Consider the following 26707-nt stretch of genomic DNA (forward strand, 5'->3'; position numbering starts at 1 on the left):
TTGCTATGGTCCTTTTGACTCGTGATGTCCCTGTCATCCTCTAATGCACATCTATTCTTCATTTATAGTATTGTTCTTATATATATTTTTTTGTTTTGTTTTAATAAAAACACAGCAGAAACTATAACGTCGCTGACATTTCCTCTGGTGTCACATCCACAGTAACCTCACGATCTCAGCAGCATCGTGCTCAGCAATTTATCTTTGTGTATAACAGATAATAGAACCCTATGAAATTCTGCCCGTGTTTTACTCACTGGGGAAAAAAAAGAAGATGCCGGAAATCTTAGATTTATAGTCCAACATAAAAAATGTTACCCACTGTAGTCTGCAACCTGTATGTCATCCATATTAAAGTGTCTGTTCATGTAGTTGTCTGTTGTCACGTACATGAAGACAACTGTATATTGTATAAAGGCATAAAGATTGCTGACCTCCGACCACAGTTAGAATTACCTATTTTTTATTCTATTAATTTGTGCTCTTAAAGGGGTACTCCGGCGCTAAGACATCTCATCCCCTATCCAAAGGATAAGGGATAAGATGTCAGATCGCGGGGGTCCCGCCGCTGGGGACCCCCGTGATCTTCCACGCCGCACCCCGTTAGAATCAGTCCCCGGTGCATGTTCGCTCCGGGCCTGATTACTGGCGATCACGGGGACAGAGCATAGTGACGTCAAAGCTCCGCCCCTGTGTGACGTCACGTTCCGCCCCCTCAATGCAAGTCTATGGGAGGGGGCGTGACAGCTGTCACGCCCCTCCAATAGACTTGCATTGAGGGGGGGGGGGAGCGTGACGTCACACGGGGGCGGAGCCGTGACGTCTCTATGCTCCGTCCTCGTGGTCGAGTTGGTCTCAGCCTGAGGACCTCCAGCGGTTCCGGAAGCCGCTAAAGGTGGGTGCTGCATGGTAGATCCCGGGGGTCCCCAGCAGCGGGACCCCCGCGATCTGACATCTTATCCCCTATCCTTTGGATAGGGGATAACATGTCTAGGGACGGAGTACCCCTTTAAAAATGGAGCAAGCTTACTCAATACTGTCTAATTCTTAGAGTGAGTTTAAAAAGCGTGCCTATTCTTTCAAAATAATTTTCTTAGATTAACCCTTCAGAGTGGTGACGAGATGATTTTGGGGCTCTCGCTGCTGTTATTGGGTCTCTATGAGCCCCCTCCATGGTGCACAGCTATTTCTCATTCCCTCCATTTTAGGGGTCAGGACCTGTTTGTCATCAGAACTCACCTGGACTTCCTCACTCCCTGACTTGTCTGGCCAATCACAGTACAGCACCTACTGCTGGCTACTATGCCTTGACATAGTGCTGGAGAAAGTTTGCTGGACTGAACAGGCTGTACAGTACTGGAAGATAATTTACAGTACTGGGCAGAATGGTTTACTAATGCATTTGGGTTTGCAAGGTGCTATGTGAGCAGAAACGAAAACAGTAACAGCATCACAGCGAGGAAGGGATTCCATCTCAAAAGCAGTCCTGGTCTAAGCAATGAACTGATGATGATGATGACAAGCTACATAAGGGACAGCTGCCCAGAACTTTGGGTGTTCAGAGGGAAGCCTTGATTTACTTTTCAGGTACAGCATGGAACCTTTGCAGGATACTGACAGGTGGAGAGTGCATGCAGACAGTCCTGCTTCCTCTCCTGCACACAGTACTATCTAAGCCCAACCCCCAACTTCCTGTGTTCTGCCTTGGTCTCTCTGCTGTCTTGACACAGAATTCCCATAACAACAGGCAGTGGACAGTTGGGAAGTGAGACACCTAGTGGCCAAGAATCAATACTTTTGTTTTTAAGGAAAGAAAGTAAAATTGGTAAATTAAGTCACTTACAAATATGTTAGAAATCACATAGGCTATAGAAACAAACCTCCACAAAAGGCAGAACCCAACCCCAAGACAGAACCTTAACCCTAAGACGAGAATCTTATGCCAAAGAAAATAAGAGATGCATCACCACAGCTAATGGCATAGGTACAATATCTAAAAAAAACATGTGATATTGTAGAGTATTCCCAGATGAGAATGCAGATTTGAACAGGTAAGTACACCAGAATTCTGTGGGAGTCATGTCAACTTTACTGTTGTTTTTTATGTCTTAAAGTTCTTAATTTAGTGATATTCATATTTTTTGTGGATTTCAGGGTATTTAAATTTCTCAACATGTACCAAGTGGGACGCAACTACTTCTGCCCATCGAATCCCGTGGAAATTCCTCAGCACAAGTAAGACAGATACTGCAAATGTTATTAAAAAAAAACTGGTTATTATATACAGAACGTGCAAAAATACAGAATGTGTTTAGAGTTAAAGGGGTACTCAGGTGGAAAACTTTAATTTTTTATTTTTTAGCAACTAGTGCCAAAAAGATTTGTAAATTACTTCTATTTAAAATGTTAATCCTTCCAGTACTTATCAGCTCCTGTATAAGGAAGTTATTTTCTTATTTTAATTTCCTTTCTGTCTGACCACAGTGCTCTCTGCTGACACCTCTGTCCATGTCAGGAACTGTCCAGAGTAGGACCAAATCTCCATAGCAAACCTCTCCTGCTCTGAACAGTTCCTGATATGGACAGAGGTGTCAGCAGAGAGCACTGTGGTCAGACAGAAAAGAAATTAAAAAAGAAATGAACTTCCTCTGTAGTATACAGCAGCTGATAAGTACTGGAAGGGTTCAGATTTTTAAATAGAAGTCATTAAAAATCTGTTTAACTTTCTGGCACCAGTTGATTTAAAAAAAAATAATAATAATTCACCGGAGTACCCCTTTAACTCCCAATGACTCAACTTCGGAGTTGTTTTGACGAAGCAAAAACTTGAGGAGTTCAAAGAACTTAATTCAGATGTCTGACAGTCATTTGGCATGGAGGGCCTGACAATGGGAACCCCATTTCTCAAACTTTTTGGATGTCATGGGTATAACTCAGCTGGCATCCACTGTTGTTACCATGAGCTCAGCTCCTGTGTCTGGGCCATCTATTGGGTGTATTATTATGTCCATTTGTGGAAAGAAAACCAGCCCTTTAGAGCAGTGTTTCCAAACCAGGGTGCCTCCAGCTGTTGCAAAACTACAACTCCCAGCAAGCCCAGACAGCCAAAAGGCTGTCGGGGCATGCTGGGAGTTGTAGTTTTGCAACAGCTGGAGGCACCCTGATTGGGAAACACTGCTCTAGAGTTTGGTGCCCTGCCTCTGTACCATGTGGCTTATATTTCATTTTTATCAGATACACCCACATCAATTGATTCTTCCGGGACCATCAAGAAATTGTTGAAACTTAGGCATAGAAACGTGTAAATGCAACCTTAGGAAAGGGTCACACGTAGCACATTCGCAGCAGGAATATATGCTGCGGATTCTGCCAAGAGCAGACACACAGGGCTACCTGGCCGCAGCCCTGTGTGTGCAGTAAGGTTTCCAATCCTTACTGCACACACAGGGCTGCGGCGGGGTAGCCCTGTGTGTATGCTCGCTGCAGATGCACTATGTGTGACCCAACCAAAGAAGTGATGGCACATCCTGGCATATTGTTACAATACTGTATTTATGTACCCCCCAAAAAACACTGAACACAGAAATTATGCAAAAATAATCATATTTTATTGAAAATACATGATTAAATAAGTTTTATATATATATATATATATATATAAAACAACCTCCCACCTGCACAGAAGCAAACACAACAACCCAGGCGAGAAAAGTCAACAATAAGACAAAGGTGACATGAATAGACAAAAATGCCAATTCTGGCTACGATAGGGTAAAAATTGCATGGAAGGAAATACAAAAATACATAACAATCAGTTTAAGCATAGGAGCAATAATAGAAAACACCGACCATGCAGCCCAAAAGAAATGGAAAAAGGAAAAACCCTATATAAAAAAACATGTCAGTCACAGTCTCTGTAATGAAAGGACTCTCACTCAGGGGTGCGTGTGTACCCCAGCGCGCGTTTCACTCTTCCAAGCTTCGTCAGGGGACTCGGGGGCTATTACTTATCAATAGGATGTCCGGGCAGACCACAGAATGAACTCTTACCCCAGCACCGTGTACTGGATGGGTTCATGCCGAGCAGAGAACATGCCAAGGGGCCTTTTTTTTTTTTTACTTTCTAAAGATATTCTTACCATACACTTCAATAGATAGTGTTCAGTGACATTTTTACAGCTTAAAAATACAACAAAAATCCTTTTTTTTTTCTTCCAACAAGCAGTAAAAAAAATGTTTTTCTCACTTATATCCTTCAATGCACTTGGAAAGTCTTCAAACTTTTTCACATTTTGTTATGTTGCTTCTTGCGCTAAAAAAAAAATTAAACAATTTTCCACCATCATTCTGTACCCAATATTCCATAATGATAAAGTGAGAACAGAAGGTTACAAATCTTTGCTAATTTATTTAAAAGGAAAAACTACAATCTTGCAGTGACATAAGTATTCATACCCTTGGGACTTAGCTAAAGCCTCTTTGGCAGTGATTCGAGCCTCCAGTCTTCTTGGGGATGAGGCCACAAGGTTTACACACCTGGATTTGGGGATTTTCTGCCGTTCTTCAATGCATATTCTCTCCAGCTCTGTCAGGTGGGATGGGGGCCATCGGTGGAAGCCATTTTCAGTTCTCTCCAGAGATTTTCCACTGGGTTCAAGTCAGGGCTCTGACTGGGCCACTTAAGGACATTCACAGAGTTGTCCCTAAGCCGCCCCTGTGTTGTCTTAGCTGTGTGCTTACTGTCATGGGGACATCATGCTTCTTTTTTTTTCTTTTAAAGGGGTACTCCGCCCCTAGCATCTTATCCTCTATCCAAAGTATAGAGAATAAGATGTCAGATCGCGGGGTTCCGCCGCTGGGGACCCCAGGATCTCCACTGCAGCACCCGCTATCATTACTGCACAGAGCACTCTCGCTCTGTGCATAATGACCGGCGATACAGGGGCCGAATCAGTCTATGGGAGGGGGTGTGATGGCCGCCACGCCCCTTCCCATAGACTTGTATTGAGGGGGCGGGCCGTGACATCACAATGGGGCGGAGCTGTGATGTCACGGCCTGCCCCTCAATACAAGTCTATGGGAAGGGGCGTGGCGGCCATCACACCCCCTCCCATAGACTTGCATTAAGGGGGTGGGACGTGACATCACGAGGGGGCGGAGCCGTGACGTCACGATGATTCGGCCCCTGTATCGCCGGTCATTACGCACAGAGCGAGCGTGCTCTGTGCAGTAATGATAGCGGGGTGCCGCAGCGGAGATCCCAGGGGTCCCCAGCAGTGGGCCCCCGGCGATCTGACATCTTATCAGATAAGGTGTCTAGGGGCGGAGTACCCCTTTAAGAAGGCCTCTGAAAAATGAAAGAAGCCATCTGATTGGTTGCTATGGGCAATTGCACAACTCTTTCTTTATATAGTTGTAGTAGAAAGTGAATGTGGGGGAGAGCACTCCCGACTATACACAACTGTATGTAGCACGATGCAAAAAGGATATGTAAGGTGAGCTGCTGACAGATCCAGTAAAGTAAATGACACCTGCGGGGTGCACGCAATCAAGGTGAAGTATCAAACAATTCCAACAAAAAAGAAACAAAAGCATGCACTCACCGCTCCGTAGGTGTCTAGGCGTCCGGGGGCACAGGGCAGCATGACAGGTAACGCAGAAGCATGACAGGTAACGCAGAAGCATGACAGGTAACGCAGAAGCATGACAGGTAACGCAGAAGCATGACAGGTAACGCTTCGGCGTTACTTGTCTTGCTGCCCTGTGCCCGCGGACCTCCGGACGCCTAGACACCTATGGAGTGGTGAGTGCATGCTTTTGTTTCTTTTTTGTTGGAATCTTTCTCTATATAGGTTTTGATAAATTCCCCATTGTCTATTTGGAAGGTAAACATTCAGCCCAGTCTTATGTCCAGAGCACTCTGTATCAGGTTTTCATCAAGAACATCATCCATTCAGCTTTCCCTCAACCCTGACAAGTCTCCCTGTCCCAGCCACTGAAAAACAAATAATCTGGTCTTGCTTCAGAGCAATTCTTTTCTGCTGCTGCCTGGCAGTGCTCACACACCTCTGGGATCAGGTTCAGGACTGCAGAACTGGAATAGGGGAGTGACTTTATCTCCAGATCCTTCAGTCACTCCCAAAACCCAGACCCAATCTCCAGTCTTATGTCACTGAGGCAAGAAGTGTCAGAGTTACCTACCTCCCACCCACCATATTACCAGCTGCTTGCTTGCAATACAAATAAGTGCGGATTTCAAATTGATTGTTCAATGCATTTCTGCAGCAAAATGAGCATGCTAAGGGTTTGAGACGCTATACTGGTGGTTTCCAACCTTTGGACCTCCAGCATTTGCAGAAGGTGCTGGGATGCTGCATGCAGGTGTGGTGTCCCGGTACCGCATTCTATGCGGTCCCTTTATGTGTATGGATTCCCATAGCCAGAGTCCCTAGGACGTAGGGGTCCATGTTGTATAGTTCACCCCTTGTCACCTCTATTCCATCTAGTAAACCAGTTACTTATGCAAGGTTTATGTAAATATAGTTATATAAATGTAAATAAATAGTTAATTACCTGCGCGTGGCGTACCAGGACCTGCGGGTCACGTGACTAAGTCAACTCTATGGTATTTCTGCTTGAGGACCTGTGGAGGTCCCTATAACGTATGCAATCCCATCATTCTGTGTACAAGTGAATGACAGGTATTCGGACCAATCAGATTCACCCCGCCCCTTCCCATATAAGGGAGCAGCGGCCATTATTCTCTCTCGTTCCTGGGCTGTCAACCGAGAAGGACCTGCGCAGCTATTCTCGCAGTGAGTTAGGCCTGAGCCTTGCGGCGACGGCTGATCAATGCTAAATCGAGAGTGTATCAATCCCCAGACATTCTGCAGCATCACCGGACCTAATCTAACCCCTAAATCCGGACGGATCTGCAATATCTACCCTAAATTCAGAGACTTTCTAAATACCTCAAAGTCCGCAACAACTGTGAGTCACTGAGCAATATAAGGACTGTTATATTAGACTGTTACTGTGCCTTGGATGTACCATGAGCACTTAAGTAAAGTTGTTCAAGTTCAAGTTAAATCTCCTTGTGTACCTTCAGTCATTTCATGCACCTATCGTTACTGGGAAGGGCGGCGATAGGCCGGTGAATTACCTCAGCATACTAGCCCTCAGCCTGGCGTCACGAACTATAGGGTTAACATTAACCCCTCTTATATCGATACAACATCCCCACTACTATACACCCCCCAAGGGCTACCACAAAGCCTTTTTGGCGTTGCACGAACGGGATATGGGTGTGTGCCTACTACAGTCGCCATTAGTGAAAGTGTACTCCCCCCCAGAGAAAGAACTTTATTCATGTGCTGTAAACCGTGTTGCCGTGTACAGGAACGGTGCTTGTGGTGCACCACACAAGGGGGCCAAGAGAAAAGTAAGGAGGGAGGCGAAAATTCTGTTACAACTAAAATGTGTGTAAAATGCACAATGAGTTCATGCTGCGATCCTCTGGTCCGGTCGGCACAGGCGGAGCCGAACTGCTGCCAGAAAAGCGCGCGAAAAAAGCCCGCACTGCGCCACGCCCCGCCCCTGGGCGTGGCCACCAAGTTGCTGTGTCGCAGCCAAAAGGGAACTCAGAGATACAGGAGTCATTTCTGGAGGGACCGGAAGTCGGGGCTGCACCAACAGTGTCCTTCCTGCCCAGCGCTATTTCCAAGAAGCCCACTGTAAAAGACGCCACGCACAGCGACCTCTTCAGTCTGCAGAGAGAGCCGGAGAGTACAGACATGGCGGAGAGCAGCATTCCACGTGGTCACGTTGTTAAATGGCGCCAGAAACACAGAAAGTTTTCAAGAGCTTGCTGACCGTCTGCAGCAGTTGTCATTAGACGAAGAGGGGGCCTGCAATCTTCCCCCACTGCCTGATGATGACGGCGATTGGCCAGAGACACCTCCAGCGAACAGTGCAGGGACACCTGGAGGTGCGTCACCGGTGAGATTGTCCCCTCACCACAGAACCTGGGGCTCATGGGCCGAAATACCGTCGGAGGAGTCTGCTGTGAGTACCCCGCCAGAGGCGGCCTATTCTTCCTCCTCCAGCCCTGAGGTCATTCCTCGATCAAGCTTGCCAAGTGCACGACCGTGCTCACCAAAATTGCTGCAATGGGTGTTCGGAGATGAGCTGGAGCTGATCGAGTACATGCACAGAGTACTTCAACCATTACCTGGGAAGCCACTCCCACCAATCCCAACTGCCGAAAGGGCCCGTCAAGAAGCCGAGATGGCCGAATTGATGGAAAAGCTAAAGGCCCGATACAAAGAACTCTATGCTCCCAAGCACGTGCATTTGCCTTATGAAGAAAGAGTTCGGTATCAAGAAAATACCAAAGAAATGGAGGCATTATACATCCGTAAATGGGATCACCCCCGAGAAGGGGAGGAGCCATTAGAAAGAAGAAGAGCAACTGTGACCAAGTTCGACAAGGTCAGAGGTTATGGGACATTCCTTGACTGCCACACTGGGCAGACCATCCTCGTAAACCGGCGAGCAGTGCAAAGGCTATATCTCCATAAGAAATTCTACACCTTGGAGGTGGGTGAAATTGTGGAGTACACCCCCGTCCAGAGCCTTCGTGGAGAATGGGCTGCAGCGGTCACCAGACCAACAGCCGCAACACAGCTTCCTTTCAAATATTTCCCGTCGACAGATTGAGAGTCCGATCCCTTCAACTTGAGGCTGACAAGGTCTACTCCTAAAACCTCCACCAGCGTACCCAAGGAGGAGGAGCTTAAAGAGTCAAATCCACCATCTTCTATGTACAGTAAAGAGTCAAGTTCTTCATCTTCTTCATACCGTTGAGAGTCAAGTTCTGCACAGGGTGAAGAAAACAGGCCAAAGTTGCGGCCACCCAAGTCGGTACCTAGACCCTCTCGGAGCAGTGAGAGTTTGTCTAACCCTGGGGTACCCGCAGATGTACCAAGGCCCTCTCGGAGCAGTGAGAGTTTGCCATTTCCTGAGGTACCAACGAAAGGGTCATGGGTTGCTCCTAATTTGGAGATGGTGCTCAAGCCCTATTGCCCCACTGTGATCCCGGCTAGTAAGCCTATAACCCCTTCTCAAGCTGCCTTCCACAACTCCATTCTCACCAATGTGGTGTGGCAAAGCTATGTTAATTCTAATCCTGCCCCTGATGTTGGCAGATATAGAGGAACCAAGAGAGGCACTACAAGAGAAAAGAAGAACATCTTCTAAAGAGACTCTAAAGTAATGTCATATTGTTTTTCTGTCTAACCATTTTTGTCTTAGAGCAACCAAGTTCAAGAATTGTGCCTAGCAGGACTGTGCTAAGTTGTTCCAGTTCAAAGTTCAGCAACGTAACCATTAAGCTTGTGCCTGACTATTAAGTCAAGAGACTCCCAGCCTGTAGGAGATTCATTAAAGGGGTACTCTGGTGAAAACCTTTTTTCTTTTAAATCAACTGGTGGCAGAAAGTTAAACATATTTGTAAATTACTTCTATTAAAAAAATCTTAAACCTTCCAGTACTTATTAGCTGCTGAATGCTACAGAAGAAATTCCTTTCTTTTTGGAACACTGATGACATCACAAACACAGTGCTCTCTGCTGACATATCTGTCCATTTTAGCAACCATGCATAGCAGATGTATGCTAAGGGCAGCATGGTGGCTCAGTGGTTAGCACTGCTGCCTTGCAGTGCTGGTGACTTGGGTTCAAATCCCACTAAAGACAACAATAAATAAAGCGTTATTATTATTATAATAACATCAGCAGAGAGAACTGTGGTCGTGATGTCATCAGAGAGCATTCCAAAAAGAAAAGAATTTCCTCTGTAGTATTCAGCAGCTAATAAGTACAGGAAGGATTAAGATTTTTTAATAGAAGTAATTTACAAATATGTTTAACTTTCTGCCACCAGTTGATTTAAAAGAAAAAAAGTTTTCACCGGAGTACCCCTTTAAGGACTGTACCCGGCTGAGTTGTGGTAAGGCCGTGTTTACCTTTCCCTTCCTATGAACTCCTAGTGTAGGTGGACTGCTGATCCTTACACGCCAATTTGTATATTTTCTTTGGACTCTTAGTGTAGGTGGACTGCTGATCCTTACACGTCTGCTTTATGTATATACCAGCAGCTTCATAAGAACTCTTATGCTAAATGTTGCACTTATCGGGTGAATGCACCTGAAACATGTTGGAGTGTTGATAAATGTATAGTAAATATGTATATGGTTCTGTACAGAGGAAGGTATCCTCATGTCTGTGTACATAAATAGTAAGTAAAGGTTGTACATAGGAAAATAGTCTAATGTCTATTTACATAAAAAGTAAGTTAGAGTTGTACACAGAAAATATCGACGTACTGCACGTGTACACTCAACACTAAAAACATAACTAATTCTTGTACATATAAATGTATAAAATGCTAAAGGTGTTTAGTAGGTAACTCAATAGGGGACACCTCAGCTCCTCCGAGGGTGGTATTATTGCTGTCGCCCATCGCTAGCACCTGTCTCAACAAAAATAGTAGGGAGGATTCCCCTTAAAATAGTACTTTTACACATAGTACCCTAGACTACTAACTTAAATGTACTACCTCAAAATTTTCTAGTACATACATCAAAATAAATATCTCACTTAAGAAAACACTTAAGGAATTGTAGCATATTGATGCCCAGTTCCTGCCACTGTTAGGTACACTTCTTCTTCTCTTTCATTGCGTGTGTGAGATGCTCTGCCTGGCCAGTAGGTGCTCTTGCAAATATTGAATTAAACATGTAATTCTAAGAATAACCTAGATAGGTTGTTTTGAAAGTGCTCTAGGGGTTAGTAGCGTGTAGCCGATAGACCCTAGCAGCCAATCTTACTGTGACCTAGCTTCAGGCTAGCCAGTATACCTTTTGTGTACTAACAAGTAACTATTGTTTGGCAAATAAGATGGGTGAGATAATACAAATGTTTAGTCAGCTTGAAACTAAATGTGTAGAGAGCTGCGCTAATGTTCAGTTTAGCATCATAAAAATGTATGGAGGGCTAATAAAATGTCTTAGGAGCTAGCAACTACATGTCAGATAGCTGCCTAATTGTCTAGTAAACTTCAAAATGTATAATAGGTCTAATAATGTTGTATAGGAAGCTAGAAACTAAAGGATAAATAGCTTCGTTAATGTCTAGATAGCATTAAAATGTCTAGATAGCATTAAAATGTCTAGATAGATTTCTATTGTCTAATCCAGATACTAGGAAAGGTATCAAAAGAATGTAAATGTGTTTAGTTTAATTAGCATGTACACCAAATGTATAGATCATCCTGTTTTATAGCATCCTGTTCTAGTCCTAGTCCCTCTGTCTCAGGGGACAGACGTCGAGGTCAACTTATCTTAAGTAAGGGGGTTTGTGGTGGCCCGGTACCGCATCCTATGCGGTCCCTTTATGTGTATGGGTCCCCATAGCCAGAGACCCTAGGACGTAGGGGTCCATGTTGTATAGTCCACCCCTTGTCACCTCTATTCCATGTAGTAAACCAGTAACTTATGCAAGGTTTATGTAAATTTAGTTATATAAATGTAAATGAATAGTTAATTACCTGCGCGTGGCGTACCAGGACCTGCGGGTCACGTGACTAGGTGAACTCTATGGTATTTCTGCTTGAGGACCTGTGGAGGTCCCTATGACGTATGCAATCCCATCATTCTGTGTACTGGTGAATGACAGGTATTCGTACCAATCAGATTCACCCCGCCCCTGCCCATATAAGGGAGCAGCGGCCATTATTCTCTCTCTTGTTCCTGCGCAGCCAAGCAGTAAGCATCTCTCTTGTTCCTGCACAGCCAAGCAGTAAGCACCTCTCTTGTTCCTGGGCTGTCAACCGAGAAGGACCTGCGCAGCTATTCTCGCAGTGAGTTAGGCCTGAGCCGTGCGGCGACGGCTGATCAAATTTTAAATCGAGAGTGTATCAATCCCCAGACACTCTGCAGCATCACCGGACCTAATCTAACTCCTAAATCCGGACGGATCTGCAATATCTACCCTAAATTCAGAGACTTTCTAAATACCTCAAGGTCCGCAACAACTGTGAGTCACTGAGCAATATAAGGACTGTTATATTAGACTGTTACTGTGCCTTGGATGTACCGTAAGCACTTAAGTAAAGTTGTTCAAGTTCAAGTTAAATCTCCGTGTGGACCTTCAGTCATTTCATGCACCTATCGTTACTGGGAAGGGCGGGCGATAGGCTGGAGAATTACCTCAGCATACCAACCCTCAGCCTGGCATCACGAACTATGGGGTTAACATTAACCCCTCATATACCGATACAACATCCCCACTACTATACACCCCCCAAGGGCTACCACACTGGGAATTGTAGTTTTGCAACAGTGGAGGACCACAATTTTAAAGGGGTACTCCCATGGAAAACTTTTTTTTTTTTTAATGAACTGGTGCCAGAAAGTTAAACAGATTTGTAAATCACTTCTATTTAAAAATCTTAATCCTTCCAGTACTTTTTAGGGGCTGTATACTAAAGAGAAATCCAAAACAGAAATGCATTTCCTCTGATATCATGATCACAGTGCTCTCTGCTGACCTCTGCTGTCCATTTTAAGAACTGTACAGAGCAGGAGAAAATCCCCATAGCAAACATATGCTGCTCTGGACAATTCCTAAAATGGACAGCAGAGAGCACTGTGGTCATGACTTCAGAGGAAATGCATTTCTTTTTTGGATTTCTCTTTAGTATACAGCCCCTAAAAAGTACTGGAAGGATTAAGATTTTTTAATAGAAGTGATTTACAAATCTGTTTAACTTTCTGGCACCAGTTGATTAAAAAAAAAAGTTTTCCACGGGAGTACCCCTTTAAGACCACTGCTATAATGTTAGAGTTTCCACGATAATGGGAGATTTGCATGTTTCTGGCAGTCCCATTGAAGTGAATGGTAGTGAAACTCGCAAGGTGTCAACGTACCCTTCTACAGATCGATAATAGGCTGAATCGGCCAATATCACCCTGTGTAATAGGGATAGCAATCAGCAATTGCTTTATTTTATTTTGCTAAAAAAATCATTGTCTGCAACACGTCTTCTGGTTCAAAAGAGGATGTGCGGCCAACAAAAGAGGGCAGCAAAGGGCTTCACAAACAATCCAGTGATCATTCGTGCAGTGCGGTATTGACAGCTGTGTACCGTCAGGTTTTAATTCTTTACCCGTCCTTTTTCACAGGCTGTCTCTGTGGCCCGGATTCTCTGTAGCAGTCACACCTCTCGAGAGACAGATCACGCTGAGTGCAGATGTGAGCCACAAAGTTCTGCGCAACGAGACCGTGCTGGACTCCATGAATGAGATGTACTACAGGATGCCCAAAGAGAGATTCACTGATGCTTGCGAGAAAGAGTTTCTGGGCATGGTTGTGTTAACCAGGTACTGATGCTTGTTACTGATGATAATTATTTAACCTCTGATGTTCACACCTCGGGATTTCTATACGAAATTACACTTGCAATTCTGCACGGAAATTCCGCTGCAGCAGAGTCCTGTTAAATTCAACGGGATTCTGCTGCGCTGTGCACGCGATGGAATTTCCGTTCCAAATGTTTCCGGCACGAAAATTCTGTTTTCTGTGTCCTCAGAAGGAAAGAACCTGTACATTCTTTCTGCGTACTCCACACGAAATGCATAACCGTCTATGAGACGGCGCATTCCTGTGCGGTCCTAGTGCCAGCATATTATGCCCGCGCCCGCAGTCTGCGGACAATCTGACATGTGAACATAGCCATAAGGACACAGGATGTCCACATAGTGGTGTGGGCACAGTACGGGCATAGAAGCTCAGTGCTGAGTGCCAAATAATAGCTCCTACATTGACAATGTGTAGCTCCCAGGGGTTATAGGGGCATCAATAACTTGGTGGTAAACATGTAACACCAACAAAAATGTATCCCCTCTTACGTAGTGGTTGCTGTGTTCATGCTGCAAAATATATCACCAAAAAAATAAAACACCAACAACAAAATATTTAGCAAAACATACTTTATTGAAAAGACAAATAATAAAATATAAATGAAAGGAGTATTGTGGTGTAGGACAATTTATCTCCTATCCAAAGGATTAGGTATAAGTGTCTAATTGCGGGGGGTCCCTGCACAGCACCCTGGCTTTCCTAATGAACCCAGCTGTGACGACCCTGATGCCCCCTCCATGCATCTCTATGGGAGAACTGGAGAAACCGTGTTCGCGTATCTCCGGCTGTCCCATAGAGATACATGGAGGCGGCGTGTTGACCACCGCTTTGTGTGGGTGTCGACAATCTCCTTGCATGGAGCTGAAATCGCTCCATGCACAAGGAGGGCTGGGCACCGTGCAGGAGATCTTGAGGATAGGTGGTAAATTGTCCTTCACCACAGTATTCCTTTAAATTCAAAAGCAAAAGGCACCATAAGGGTACGTTCACATGAGCGGATCCCTAAGGCGTATTACGTATTATCCGCCACTGAAGGACCGCTGTATGGTGCCTTTACAGGTGCCATCTTGGAGTGGCAATACGCCTCTACGAGCAGACACACTGAAGCGATGTGCGAGTCCATGGTTCATTTGTCTCCTCTGAGCACTTACCTTTGTGTGTGTGAGGGTACGTCCACACATGTGGATTTTCGCAGCGGATTTTGCTGAGGATCCGCCGCTGAAGGACCTCCCATATGCTGCCTTTATATCTGCCTGCTCAGAGCGGCAATACACCGCTACGAGCAGACTCACTGCGATGTGCGAGTCGCCGCGCGCATACGCAGTATACTCGCACATCGCGGCAGCTCTTGTCCTAGCTCATTGAGCATGGCCGCGATGTGTGCGAGTACATCGCGCATGCACGGCGACTCGCACATCGTAGTGTGTATGCTCGTATTGCCACTCTGAGCAGGCAGATTTAACCCCTTAACGACCAAGAACGTATATTTACGTCCTTGACCGGCTCCCGCGATATATACTGCATGACCCCGCGTCAAATCGGGTCGGTCCCGGCATGTATCTGAAGCCGGGGCTAATAGCGCACGACAGCGATCGCGGAAGTTGAACGCCGCGTCTAAAACGAAAGTGAAAGCTGCCTGGCTGCTCAGTGGGGCTGTTCGGGACCACCGCAGTGAAAATGCGGTGTCCCGATCAGCTGGGACACGAGCGGAGGTCCTCTTACCTGCCTCCGGCGTGTCCCTTCGGCAATTGATTGCTCCAAGCCTGAGATGCAGGCTTGAGCAATCGACAGCCGATAACACTGATCACTGCAAAGCTATGGCTTTGCAGTGAACAGGGTATAAGATCAGTGTGTGCAGTGTTATAGGTTAACTACACTGTAAATACACTGTAAATCTGCACGTGTGAACGTACCCTTAGTCTAAGTTTCCACTTGTTTTTATTCTGGCAGTTTTTGGAATACAGCCACTGCAGTTTTTGAGCCAAAGTCAGAAGTGGATCCATAAGGATGGAGAAGTCTAAGTCCTTCCTATATATATGTCCTATTCCTCATGAATCCACTTCTGACTTTTCCAAAAATTGCCAGAAAATAAACTTAGCCTAACACACAAAGGTAAGTGCTCAGAGGAGTCAAATGAACCATGGATGGACAGGTTGCATGCAAAAGGCAGCAAAATGTAATGTGCAACTAAATGGCACATGAAGAGTTGTTACTTCTAAGGCTATTTCCACCTGCAATTCCTCTTTGAAATTGCAGGCAGAAATTCCGCTTAATAAAATGTACTGTATAGTGAATGGGTTTCCGTTCACAAATTCACACTTTGGAATTTGTGAAGCGGAATTTGTGAACGGAAAATCCGCTTGAAAATTTCCGCCTGAAGAATTGCGTTGCTCATTCTTCAGGCGGAAATACTTGCGGAACACGTTGAAGTCTATTGGAGACTGTAGTGTCCGCTCGGTCCTAGTGCCGACTGATTCAGATTCGGAGTCTCCGGGTGGAAATTTTCTGCCCGAAGATTCCATAGTGTGAACCTAGCCTAAAAGGAGATACAGTGGTCCCTCAACATACGATGGTAATCCTTTCCAAACGGACCATCGTTTGTTGAAACCATCGTATGTTGAGGGATCCGTGCAATGTAAAGTATAGGACAGTGGTCTTCAACCTGTGGACCTCCAGATGTTGCAAAACTACAACACCCAGCATGCCCGGACAGCCGTTGGCTGTCCGGGCATGCTGGGAGTTGTAGTTTTGCAACATCTGGAGGTCCCCAGGTTGGAGACCACTGGTATTGGAGGTTATACTCACGTGTCCCCGCCGCTCCGGACCGTCACCGCTCGTCACCGCTGCCCTGGATGTCGCCGCGTCCCCGAGGTGTCCCCGACGCTCCGGTAAGGCCTCTGCTTCTCCGGCATCCGCACTCTCCGTCACCGCCATCACGTCGCTACGCACGCCGCTCCTATTGGATGACGGGACGGCGTGCGCAGCGACGTGATGACGATGATGGAGAGTGCCGACGATGCAGGGGATCCCGAAGAGGACGCGCCGGAGCCCCGAGGACAGGTAAGTGATCGTCAGCGGACCACAGGGGGCACCGTAAACAGCTATCCGGGGGCAGCTGAAGCAGTCTGCGCTGCCGGATAGCCGTTTATGCGATGGCCCCGACATACAAAAGCATCGTATGTTGATGCTGCCTCTGCGAGGCCATCGCATGTTGAAATGATTGTATGTCGGGGCCATCGTAGGTCGGGGGGTCACTGTATATATACAACAGTAGATCTAAAATAGACATGGAGTAGGAAAAGCACATGAGAAGGATACACCAGCGTGCAATCAAACACTAAATATATCTGCCATGTATAGTACCTGAATCCAGGACATACATACCTTTCGCTACAATATGGATTTGTAAGGGAGACCCGGTAAAGTGCCAGCCTAGTGGGCAGCGTTCCACCATCCAGCTCAATACATTTGTTGGGCAGTGCAACATCTGTCTGTCTCAGAGAAGCTTTAGGCAAATCACTGTCACTGAGGGAGCCAAGAGCGATGATTTACCAAGTAACTCTGCCAGATAGGACTTCCCCCGTGCAGTCGGCTCAGCCAGCACACTTCGCTGTGGGTGAGATAGCGTACAGCTGTATATGTCACGGAGCCTTTCATTAGTAGTTTTTATTGCCTTTTTAGATGACAATGGCCTTCAAGGGTCACTCTCATTAAATCTAATTTTTGCTATTGCACTCCTTATGGTAAATAAAAAATATTTCTAATGTACTTTGTTTAAAAAAAATAAATCAAGTTTTGTATGTTTTATTTGTGCTTAAAAAAAGCTGAAGAGCACATTTCCCCCCCCATCTCATACACAGACTTTGGACCGAAGTCCAAACAAAGAAAGTGCAGCCTGGAGTGCTGAGGGGGGTGTGTCCAGCCTCATCCAATCATAGCTCCTCTCACATTTAACTGACATATGCTGTTGGTTGGACACACCCCCCTCAGCACTCCAGGCTGCACATTTTTAAGCACAAATAAGGCTGCATTCACACCACGTTTTGTACATACGGGTGCCAGATCCGGCTGGGGGAGGGGCAAAACGTGCACTCCCGTACCCCAGCCGGATCAGCCCGTGACTCCATTTACTTTAATGAGCCGTCCGGAGTCAAACGGTGACTCTGGTCGGCTCAGTTTTGACCCGTATGCGGTTTTGGACCGGAGCTAAAACCGTAGTATACGTGGTGTGAATGCAGCCTAAAACATAGAAAACTTCATTTTTTTTAAACAAAGTACATTAGAAATATTTTTTATTTACCATAAGGAATGCAATAGCAAAAATTTGTTTTAATTTACTATTGTAAACCAGACCTGCTATTGTCAGGTTGTGCACTAAGAAGTGCTCCTGCGCCAGAATTTGTGGCTCTTCCAACTCCCCCCATTGTGTGTGTTCCACTTTCATTTTCATTCAAATTTAACGTTTATTTTAGATACTATGTTATTTTAGACCTATATTCCATTGACCTTCCATACCTGAGCCTACACCCTGTTTCTGGCTTTTCTGCTTTTTCTTGTTTGGACTACGTCACTTCTCCTTCACCCATTAGAACTACGTTTTCCAACCAGGGATCCTCCAGCTGCTGCCAAAGGCTGTCCGGGCATCCTGGGAGTTGTAGTTTTGCAACAGCTGGAGGCACCTTGGTTGGGAAATACTGCATTAGAATGTTGTTCTGTGGGATTATTTTACTGACTTATTACAAGGCAAATGTTAAAGTGCAACTGTCATCATATTGTGACCCCCCCCCCCCAGACCACTAGATGGTGTTGCAGATGATTATAAGGTGACTGCAGCCATTTACCTTTATTGCTGTTTGTTCTTCTTTTCTTACTAATAAAAACCTTTTATTCAAAAGTCAGGCACAGTCGGATAGGCGTGGCTTGGGGTTCGCAAAGCCCCACCACGCCTATCCTGCCTTCCAGCCCTGGGACAGTGCATACACAGTGCATACACAGCGCATGCGCCCATCCCGTCGGCTCTAACGTGCACGCGCCGACACGTCCTAAATTGACTCGCTCTCTATGTCTATGCGCTCAATACGCATGTGCTGTACTAGAGGCAGTGAGAGGACGAGCGTCTGCCTCTAGTGCAGCACATGCGCACTGAGCGCACAGACTTCAGGAGCGAGCGCTCGCTCTGTCAACTCAGGATGCGGCCCGCGCACGTTAGAGCCGACGGGACGTGCGCATGCGCTGTGGATGCACTGTGTAGTAAGACACAGCGGTCCCAGCGCTGGAAGGCAGGATAGGCGTGGCGGCTGCGGGGCTTGGCAAACCCCAAACCATGCCTATCCGACTGTGCCCGACTTTTGGATAAAAGGTTTTTATTAGTAAGAAAAGTAGAACAAACAGCAATAAAGGTAAATGGCTGCAGTCACCTCATAATCATCTGGAACAACATTATAGTGGTCTGGGGGGGGGGGTCAAAATATGATGACAGTTGCGCTTTAACTCCTTCCTGACATATGACTTACATGTACAGCATATGTCAAGTGGGTAAGTATGGAGCTGGCACAGGAGCTGAGCCCGCTCCATACCCAGAGTAGCTGACCACCATCAGTGGTGTACACTTAATTTTGGTAGGTATATGACAGGTAATGGTCAGGGTGCTATTTCCAAAAATATTACCCCAACATACAATAAACAACAACAAAGATGTGGTCTCAAATGGCTGGAGGTGCTCAACCCCATCTCAAATGGCTGGAGGGGCTCAACCCCATTAACCCAACACCCAATAAGAATTCAAGTCACTTCCTTTTCCTATTTTATAAGTAAATAAATGTAACCTTTAAAAATGTAGAAGAGCATTCCAACATGTAGAAACTTAGGGAATAAGTGTCTTATTGGGGGGAAGGGTTGGCTGTTCAGACCTATTGGACTCCCCCCAATCCCTTCCCCCCCCCCCCCCCCCCACCGTAATCTTCATAGCGAGGGCACCAAATCTCCCCAATGCATGAAACGATGTGTCGGTAGGCGCTCAATGCATTTTCTATGGGAGCACCAGAGATACACAAGTGATGTATTTGGGATAGACAATTCATTTGGGATAGACAATGCTCCATACAGTTTAAAGATTCGGGGCCCTATTGTTGTGGGTCCACTGATCCTGGTGGGTCCAAGAGGTTGGACCCCTCACAATCAGACACTTATTTATTTAAGCGTTGAAATATCCCTTCTTCATATTTGCCATTGCTGTGTAAGGAAATGTCTAAACAGTTAGAGTACCTGTCACCAAACTAAACTTTTAATATATTGTTCCTTATGTTATTATAAGACACTTTGCTATTTACTTGCTGTTAAAATTCTCAACCTTTATGTGTTTTTAATATGATTGAAAAAACGGCCACTAGGTGGCTCTGTTCTGTTCCCAAACAGTTCATTTGGTCTCCACCCGGACTTGGAGAAGTCCAAACTCAGGAAGTGCGTGCTGGGCATGGCGAGTCACAGCTCTCGCAGGCTTAATTGACGTCGCGCCTGCTGGGGAACGCCCACTTTCTCCTGCCGGGAGCTCACACAATGTGAGCAAGGGGAAAGGTATGATACACAGATTTTTAATGCTCAGAATTTTTTTCTTAGGGCAGGAGGGGTGTTACGAGGAGTTAGTGAAAATAATCTGAGTTAGTTTAAGAAATATGGTTTGATGACAGGTACTCTTTAAGACCAATTTGTCCTGCATGGTGAACATAAATAGAAAACTGGAAAATATTAAAGACAAAATTGTACTGTACATTTATGAAGTCTGTGTATTGTTATTGAACAAAAAAAAACATTTTTTTGTTTTAGGTACAACAATAAAACCTACAGAGTGGACGATATCGATTGGTCGACCAAACCCACAGACAAATTCCTGAAAAAAGATGGCTCTCATATTTCCTACGTGGAATACTATAAACAGGTATCGGGGAAGTCATGGACCTGTCAGCGTTAGATGTATTGAGAGATATAGGATGCATCTATGTGGATCTCTGCTCTCCTGCCCCAGAGGGGTATGGGAAGAGAGCGGCATTCAACAGAGGGGGTCAGTAACATACCATGCTATACTTACCAACCACCTGATTTTGCTGGGATAGTCCTTTAAACTGGGCCACAAATGGGGCGGCATTCCAGAGGCGGGACTTAAAGGGGTTCTCCACCATAAGGGGATTTTAGTACGTACCTGCCAAACAGTAATGGACATGCTTAGGTAAGGATCCATGCTTGGGCCTAAATGGCTGCGTTGTGAGATTACCATAACGCTGTGGCTATCTTTTTGTGAACTGGCTATTTCCTGTCAGAGTTTGTTCTCTTAAACTACAAATCCCATAGTTCCTTGGTTGTATGTGTTAGGTTATTTTTCTTCCTCCCACACATCAGCCACTTCATCCATTGAAACAACACCTATGCTGCCTTCAATGCAATAGACCAGTGTTTTCTGATCAGGGTGTCTCCAGCTGTTGCAAATTCTTGCAGAATGATCTTCATCCCACCCAGCTGTCGCTCCACCCATCGAAGCAAACACAGGCTCCCTCTGAACACCTGACTAGTGATGTAATGTCTCAGGCGCACTGCAACCTGGGAAAACCAAACGACAGTCATTTTGTATGCTTGTAAAAATAAATGCAGTGGCAGAAATCACAGAAGAATAGCGAGACCACCAATCGAACACGTACAGACTCTATATTATAAACTACACTTACTTTACAGCCCCAATTTACAGTCAATAAAAAAAAAAATCCCGGAATACCCCTTTAAATGTCCTGGATGCCTATGCCTATGACTCTACATTGATCTATTCAAGTCATCAAAAATGATATGTAGCTTTATCTTATAGGGGTGGGGGGAGCTGACATCTGCTATAGGCCTAGTTATGCCGCAGTACATTTACAATCCCTATTAAAGACAATTTATTATAAAAATCTTTGGATTGCCGTAACCTGTAAGACTTTCTTTTTTTTTTTTTTTTTTTTTTTTTTTTAGCAATACAATCTTGAGTTGACAGACCTATCCCAGCCCATGTTGGTGAGCAGCTTGAAGGCAAAGAAAAATGAAGCGTGTGACTCTCCCCGGGTTGTTCACCTACTTCCAGAACTGAGCTATCTCACTGGTAAGGGGCATCAGTGGTGGAACTACTACTCCCAGCATGCCCAGACAGCCATTGGCTGGATGTGTCCTCCGTTAGCCTTTTGTGTGGGTAGGTAGGGATATATTTAGATGGGATGCCTAATGTGTTTACTGTCAAGTTTAAAGGGATATTCCAGGAAAAAAATTATTTTTATATATATCAACTGGCTCCAGAAATTTAAACAGATTTTTAAATTACTTCTATAAAAAAAAATCTTAATCCCTCCAGTAATTATCAGCTTCTGAAGTTGAGTTGTTCTTTTCTGTCTGGCAACAGTGCTCTCTGCTGACATCTCTGCTTGTCTCGGGAACTGCACAGAGTAGAAGAGGTTTGCTATGGGGATTTGCTTCTACTCTGGACAGCTCCTGAGACCGGTGTCATCAGAGAGCACTTAGACAGAAAAGATCAACTCAACTTCAGCAGCTCATAAGTACTGAAAGGATTAAGATTTTTTAATTAAAGTAATTTACAAATCTGTTTAACTTTCTGGAGCCAGTTGAGATATATATATATATATATATATATATATATATATATATATATATATATAAAGTTTTTTTCCTAGATAACCCCTTTAATTTATTAGATCAGTGTTTCCCAACCAGGGTGCCTCCTGCTGTTGCAAAACTACAACTCCCAACATGCCCGGACAGCCAACGGAGGCACCCTGGTTGGGAAACACTGGATTCAGGTAGACATTACATTGTTATCTGATCCCTTTGATAGGACTCTATGGCCGGCTACAGCAGATGATTGTGCCGCTTCAGGGCTGCCCTGTCTGTACCTTGGTGAAAGCAGATCTCATCCAGGGACAAGTGTAATGAAATTATTGGCAGCCCAGGAGTCTTACAAGACATTTATTTCTTCTGACATACACACTTTAGTATCTTTATCCGGGCTGCTCCCCCTTGCACACAGAGGCTGGCGCGGGGGGTGCGCTTGTTCTGCACTCGGATGAGGCCGAAACGTTCCTCCGCCAAAAAAGAAATGCGATAAAATATTTATCTATAGCCCAGAAAATAGATACATACATACATAACGCCAGCGACACTGTCAGACACCCACTCCACATCTATACTAATTGCCAGGAGCGCTACAAGCGGCATACATCTTATTAACTACTCGGGTGCCAAGCGGAATATCAGGAGGGGATTTTACTGAAACTATTGATATTGACATGGTGGGCACAAATACATTTGCACTACAGGTCTGCATTAGGCTATGTTCACACGGGCGAATGTCTGCACGGAAAATTTCGGTGCGGACACTCCTCCAACAGCGGAGCATTGTCGGCGCTAGGACCGCTCGGAAATGCGCCGCCTCATGCAATGCACTTTTGAGCGGACGCCGCAGAAAGAATAAACTTGTCTATTCTTTCTTTGGACTCCGGAATCAGAAATTCCGCAGCGGATGCATATGGCTGCAGAAACTCCGCCGTGTGAATAGCACAGCAGAATCCCAATGATATCAATGGGACTCTGCTGCTGCGGCATTTCTGTGCGGAATTCTAATGTGGAATTCTGCACAGAAATTTAATTGTGGGAACGTACCATTAAAAATGATGGAGTTGGTGGGGCAGTCAGCTGATCATCCCCGTTCTCAATACTGTTGCCCCTACGTTCAGCTGATTTTGCTCTCTTGTTCAGGGTCTTTTTTTTTTTTTTTTTTTTTTTTTTTTTTTAACATTAACCTAATAATTGTCTATGTTGGTTCCCTCTCGAGGCCTCGGAGTAGCCTCATGTGTACCTTGCTGATCCCTTTGGTGTACCTTATCTCTTTATGGTTGGTTATTGGGGTGCGCTGGGACCTTCGGGAGGTGATGTTCTTTCTGTTTGTTATCTTTATATGCAAAACTTAAAGACTTTAAAAAAAAAAACATTAACATAATAATTATCCTAAAAATATAAATGTAACATTTTCTCAGTTAGAACAGGTACAATAAGACAAGAAGAGAATTATATATATATATATATATATATATATATATATTACATTATATTTGTATTAAAATCAACTGTAAATTGCCAAAATAATAAAAAATTAATAAGTTGAACAGATATAATAAACATTAAGCTATAGCGGTAAAATACATAAATAATAATAGAGCAACTGAGAATATGATGAATTATTTATAATAGGCAATTATTAAATACAAATATAATCTGAGGAAAGAAGAAGAAAATGAAAAGGATAATTAGGAAAACTAAATAAAATAAAAACAAAACAAAATTAAAAGAACAATGTAGCAGCATCAGGAAAATAAGTGAAAAATTAGGATAAAGTGCTATCTTTAGTAGTAAGTAAATATTTGTCAAAAAAAGTGTATAGAGACATTAGGGAGATTCATCGAAACGTGTGCAGATGAAAAGTTGCCCAGTTGCCCATAGCAACCAATCAGATCGCTTCTTTAATTTTTTTTAAAAGGCCTCTGAGAAATGAAAGAAGCGATCTGATTGGTTGCTATGGGCAACTGGGCAATTTTGTCTCAGCACAGGTTTTGATAAATCTCCCCCACTATGAAAGTTAATGATATTTGACATTTTACAGGATATGTTTGGAAAGAAGGATCGGATGTCTTCTCATCTTCATAGTAGGACATTTCTTAGGCCGTGTCCTCATAATGATTTGGGCCTCTGAAGAACAGATACGATTTCTTAAGCTCAAATGGGCTACAATTGTATCTGTACATGGACACGTTCCCTCTTATGGCCGAGGCGGATCCTGGTCACGCCACGCCCCCTCCATTCATGTCTGTGGGAGGGGGTGTGACGGCCCCTCCCATAGATATGAATGGAGGGGGTGTGGCGTGACGTCACGTACCCAGTCCCGGAAACCTGGAGGTTTCCGAAACCGGAGATTCAGCACCCGCATAGAATGCGGGTGCTGCGGGAAGATTGCGGGGGGTCTCAGCAGCGGGCCCCCCGTGATCAGACACCTTATCTCCTATCCTTTGGATAGGGGCTAAAATATTTTTGCCTGGATTACCCCTTTAAATGTATCACTATCCAAACATCAGTGGTGGTATACAGCAAGCAACAATACTAATGGTGCTCTAGTTACTCATGCAAAATCTCTGATCCCTGACGAAGGAAAATTACATTTTTCCAAAACGCGTAGGAGGATTTTTGGCCCAACGTGCTATCTGTTGTGACTTAGGTGATTTAGCTCCATAATCTTGGAGCAGACTTAGCTGGTAGAGACGCCGCCGGCCGGGGCCGTTCTCCCAGTAACCAAGATCGCTCCATCTGAGAACTTCGAGCAACTTTTAAGCTACTCAGGATCCGGGTGCAGACGGACATCTCATGTAAACCGGGTATTGGAACATATTAACACATTAGTGATACATCGGTATATGCAGGACATTACTGATTGCAGGGATTATTACTCCGGATAATGTCAAGGTTTTGCATAAGTAACTAGAGCACCATTACTATTGTTTCTTGCTGTATACCACCACTGATGTTTGGATCATGATTCATTTAAAGGGGTACTCTGGTGGAAAAATGTATTTATTTATTTATTTTTGAAATCAACTGGTGCCAGAAAGTTAAACAGATTTGTAAATTGCTTCTATAAAAAAAATCTTTATTCTTTACCCTTCCAGTACTTTTTAGCAGCTGTATGCTACAGAGGAAATTCTTTTCTTTTTAAATTTCTTTTTTGTCTTGTCCTCAGTGCTCTCTGCTGACACCTAATGTCCGTATCAGGAACTGTCCATAGGTTTACTATGGGGATTTTCCCCATATGGGCATCAGGTGTCAGCAGAAAGCACTGTGAACAAGACAAAAAAGAAATTTAAAAAGAAAAGAATTTCCTCTGTAGCATACAGCTGCTAAAAAATACTGGAAGGATTAAGATTTTTTAATAGAAGTAATTTACAAATCTGTTTACCTTTCTGGCACCAGTTGATAAAAAAAAAAAAAAAATGTTTTCCACTAAAGTACCCCTCTAGGAAACGGATTATGCTGTATTGCAGTTGTCTCCAAACTATGGATCCCCAGCTGTTGCAAAACTACAACTCTCAGCATGCCCGGACAGCCTTCGGCTGTCCGGGCATGCTGGGAGTTGTAGTTTTGCAACAGCCTTGTTGGCACCCTGGTTTGGAAACATTGCTCTAGAGTCTGTGAAATCCATGGCAGAAAAATAGAGCTGAGCGAATTTACAGTAAATTCGATTCGTCACGAACTTCTCGGCTCGGCAGTTGCTGACTTTTCCTGCGTAGATTAGTTCAGCTTTTCCGTGCTCCCGTGGGCTGGAAAAATTGGATACAGTCCTAGGAGACTCTTTCCTAGGACTGTATCCACCTTTTCCAGCCCACCGGAGCACCTGAAAGCTGAACTAATTTATGCAGGATAAGTCATCAACTGCCGAGCCGAGAAGTTCGTGACGAATCGAATTTACTGTAAGTTCGCTCATCTCTACAGAAAAAGTCTACAAAGTGTACATTCAACCTCTCCGTATGTGCAGGTGAAACAGCTTGAATATTTTTTTTAAATAGCCTGTCCAGGTTATTTGGACTGGGAGAAGGAAGAATGAGCGCGATAGAAGGTTTTATACGTATTTTTACGGTATTGTTGTTATTCGCTCTTACACAGCGCGGTCACGCTATAGTCATGTCAGACGTTGCTGTATAGAGCTTGTTTTATGTTGCCAATTTCTTCCTGTTTCTGCATTATCACCAGGGCTGTCGAGCCGCGCACTTACGGACTTCCGCCTGATGAAAGACCTGTCGCTGGAAACACAATTAAACCCGGAGCGCCGGCAGAAGAGGCTGCAGACTCTGGCAGAAAACATCCAGGAGTAATACATTGAACTTGTTTTTGACTCTTTTTTTCCATTACAGGAATCACATCAAAAAAATGACCCCCAATAAATAATTGAGCGAGGCTTCGTAACTCATGTGTATCCCTTTAACTATGTCTAGGAAGGTTAGAGATGGGGAATATTGCTCCAAGTAAATCATCTCCCATTGATTAAGTGAGAAGAGAGAAGATTCCTCCAACCCTTCACTGTATTAGCATTAAAAATTTAACGGTTATAAAGATCTTTCCCAGATATCGCACCGGGGGAGCCTGTATTGTTTATA

General features: G+C 44.6%; 1 protein-coding gene across 5 annotated transcripts in view; it reads left to right on the plus strand.

The window, feature by feature from the left end:
* The window catches only part of PIWIL4 (piwi like RNA-mediated gene silencing 4), a 319725-nt gene that overhangs the window by 169810 nt on the left and 123208 nt on the right, over positions 1-26707 (plus strand). For all 5 annotated transcript variants that reach the window (XM_056561503.1, XM_056561500.1, XM_056561501.1 and 2 more), the window contains 5 exons: positions 2155-2235; positions 13244-13441; positions 20304-20415; positions 21477-21603; positions 26304-26421. In XM_056561503.1, coding sequence (XP_056417478.1) covers positions 2155-2235; positions 13244-13441; positions 20304-20415; positions 21477-21603; positions 26304-26421 — 636 coding nt within the window. The remainder of the gene's footprint in view (positions 1-2154; positions 2236-13243; positions 13442-20303; positions 20416-21476; positions 21604-26303; positions 26422-26707) is intronic.

The sequence above is a fragment of the Hyla sarda genome, chromosome 2 (genome assembly GCF_029499605.1).
Source record: "Hyla sarda isolate aHylSar1 chromosome 2, aHylSar1.hap1, whole genome shotgun sequence".
NCBI lineage: Eukaryota > Metazoa > Chordata > Amphibia > Anura > Hylidae > Hyla > Hyla sarda.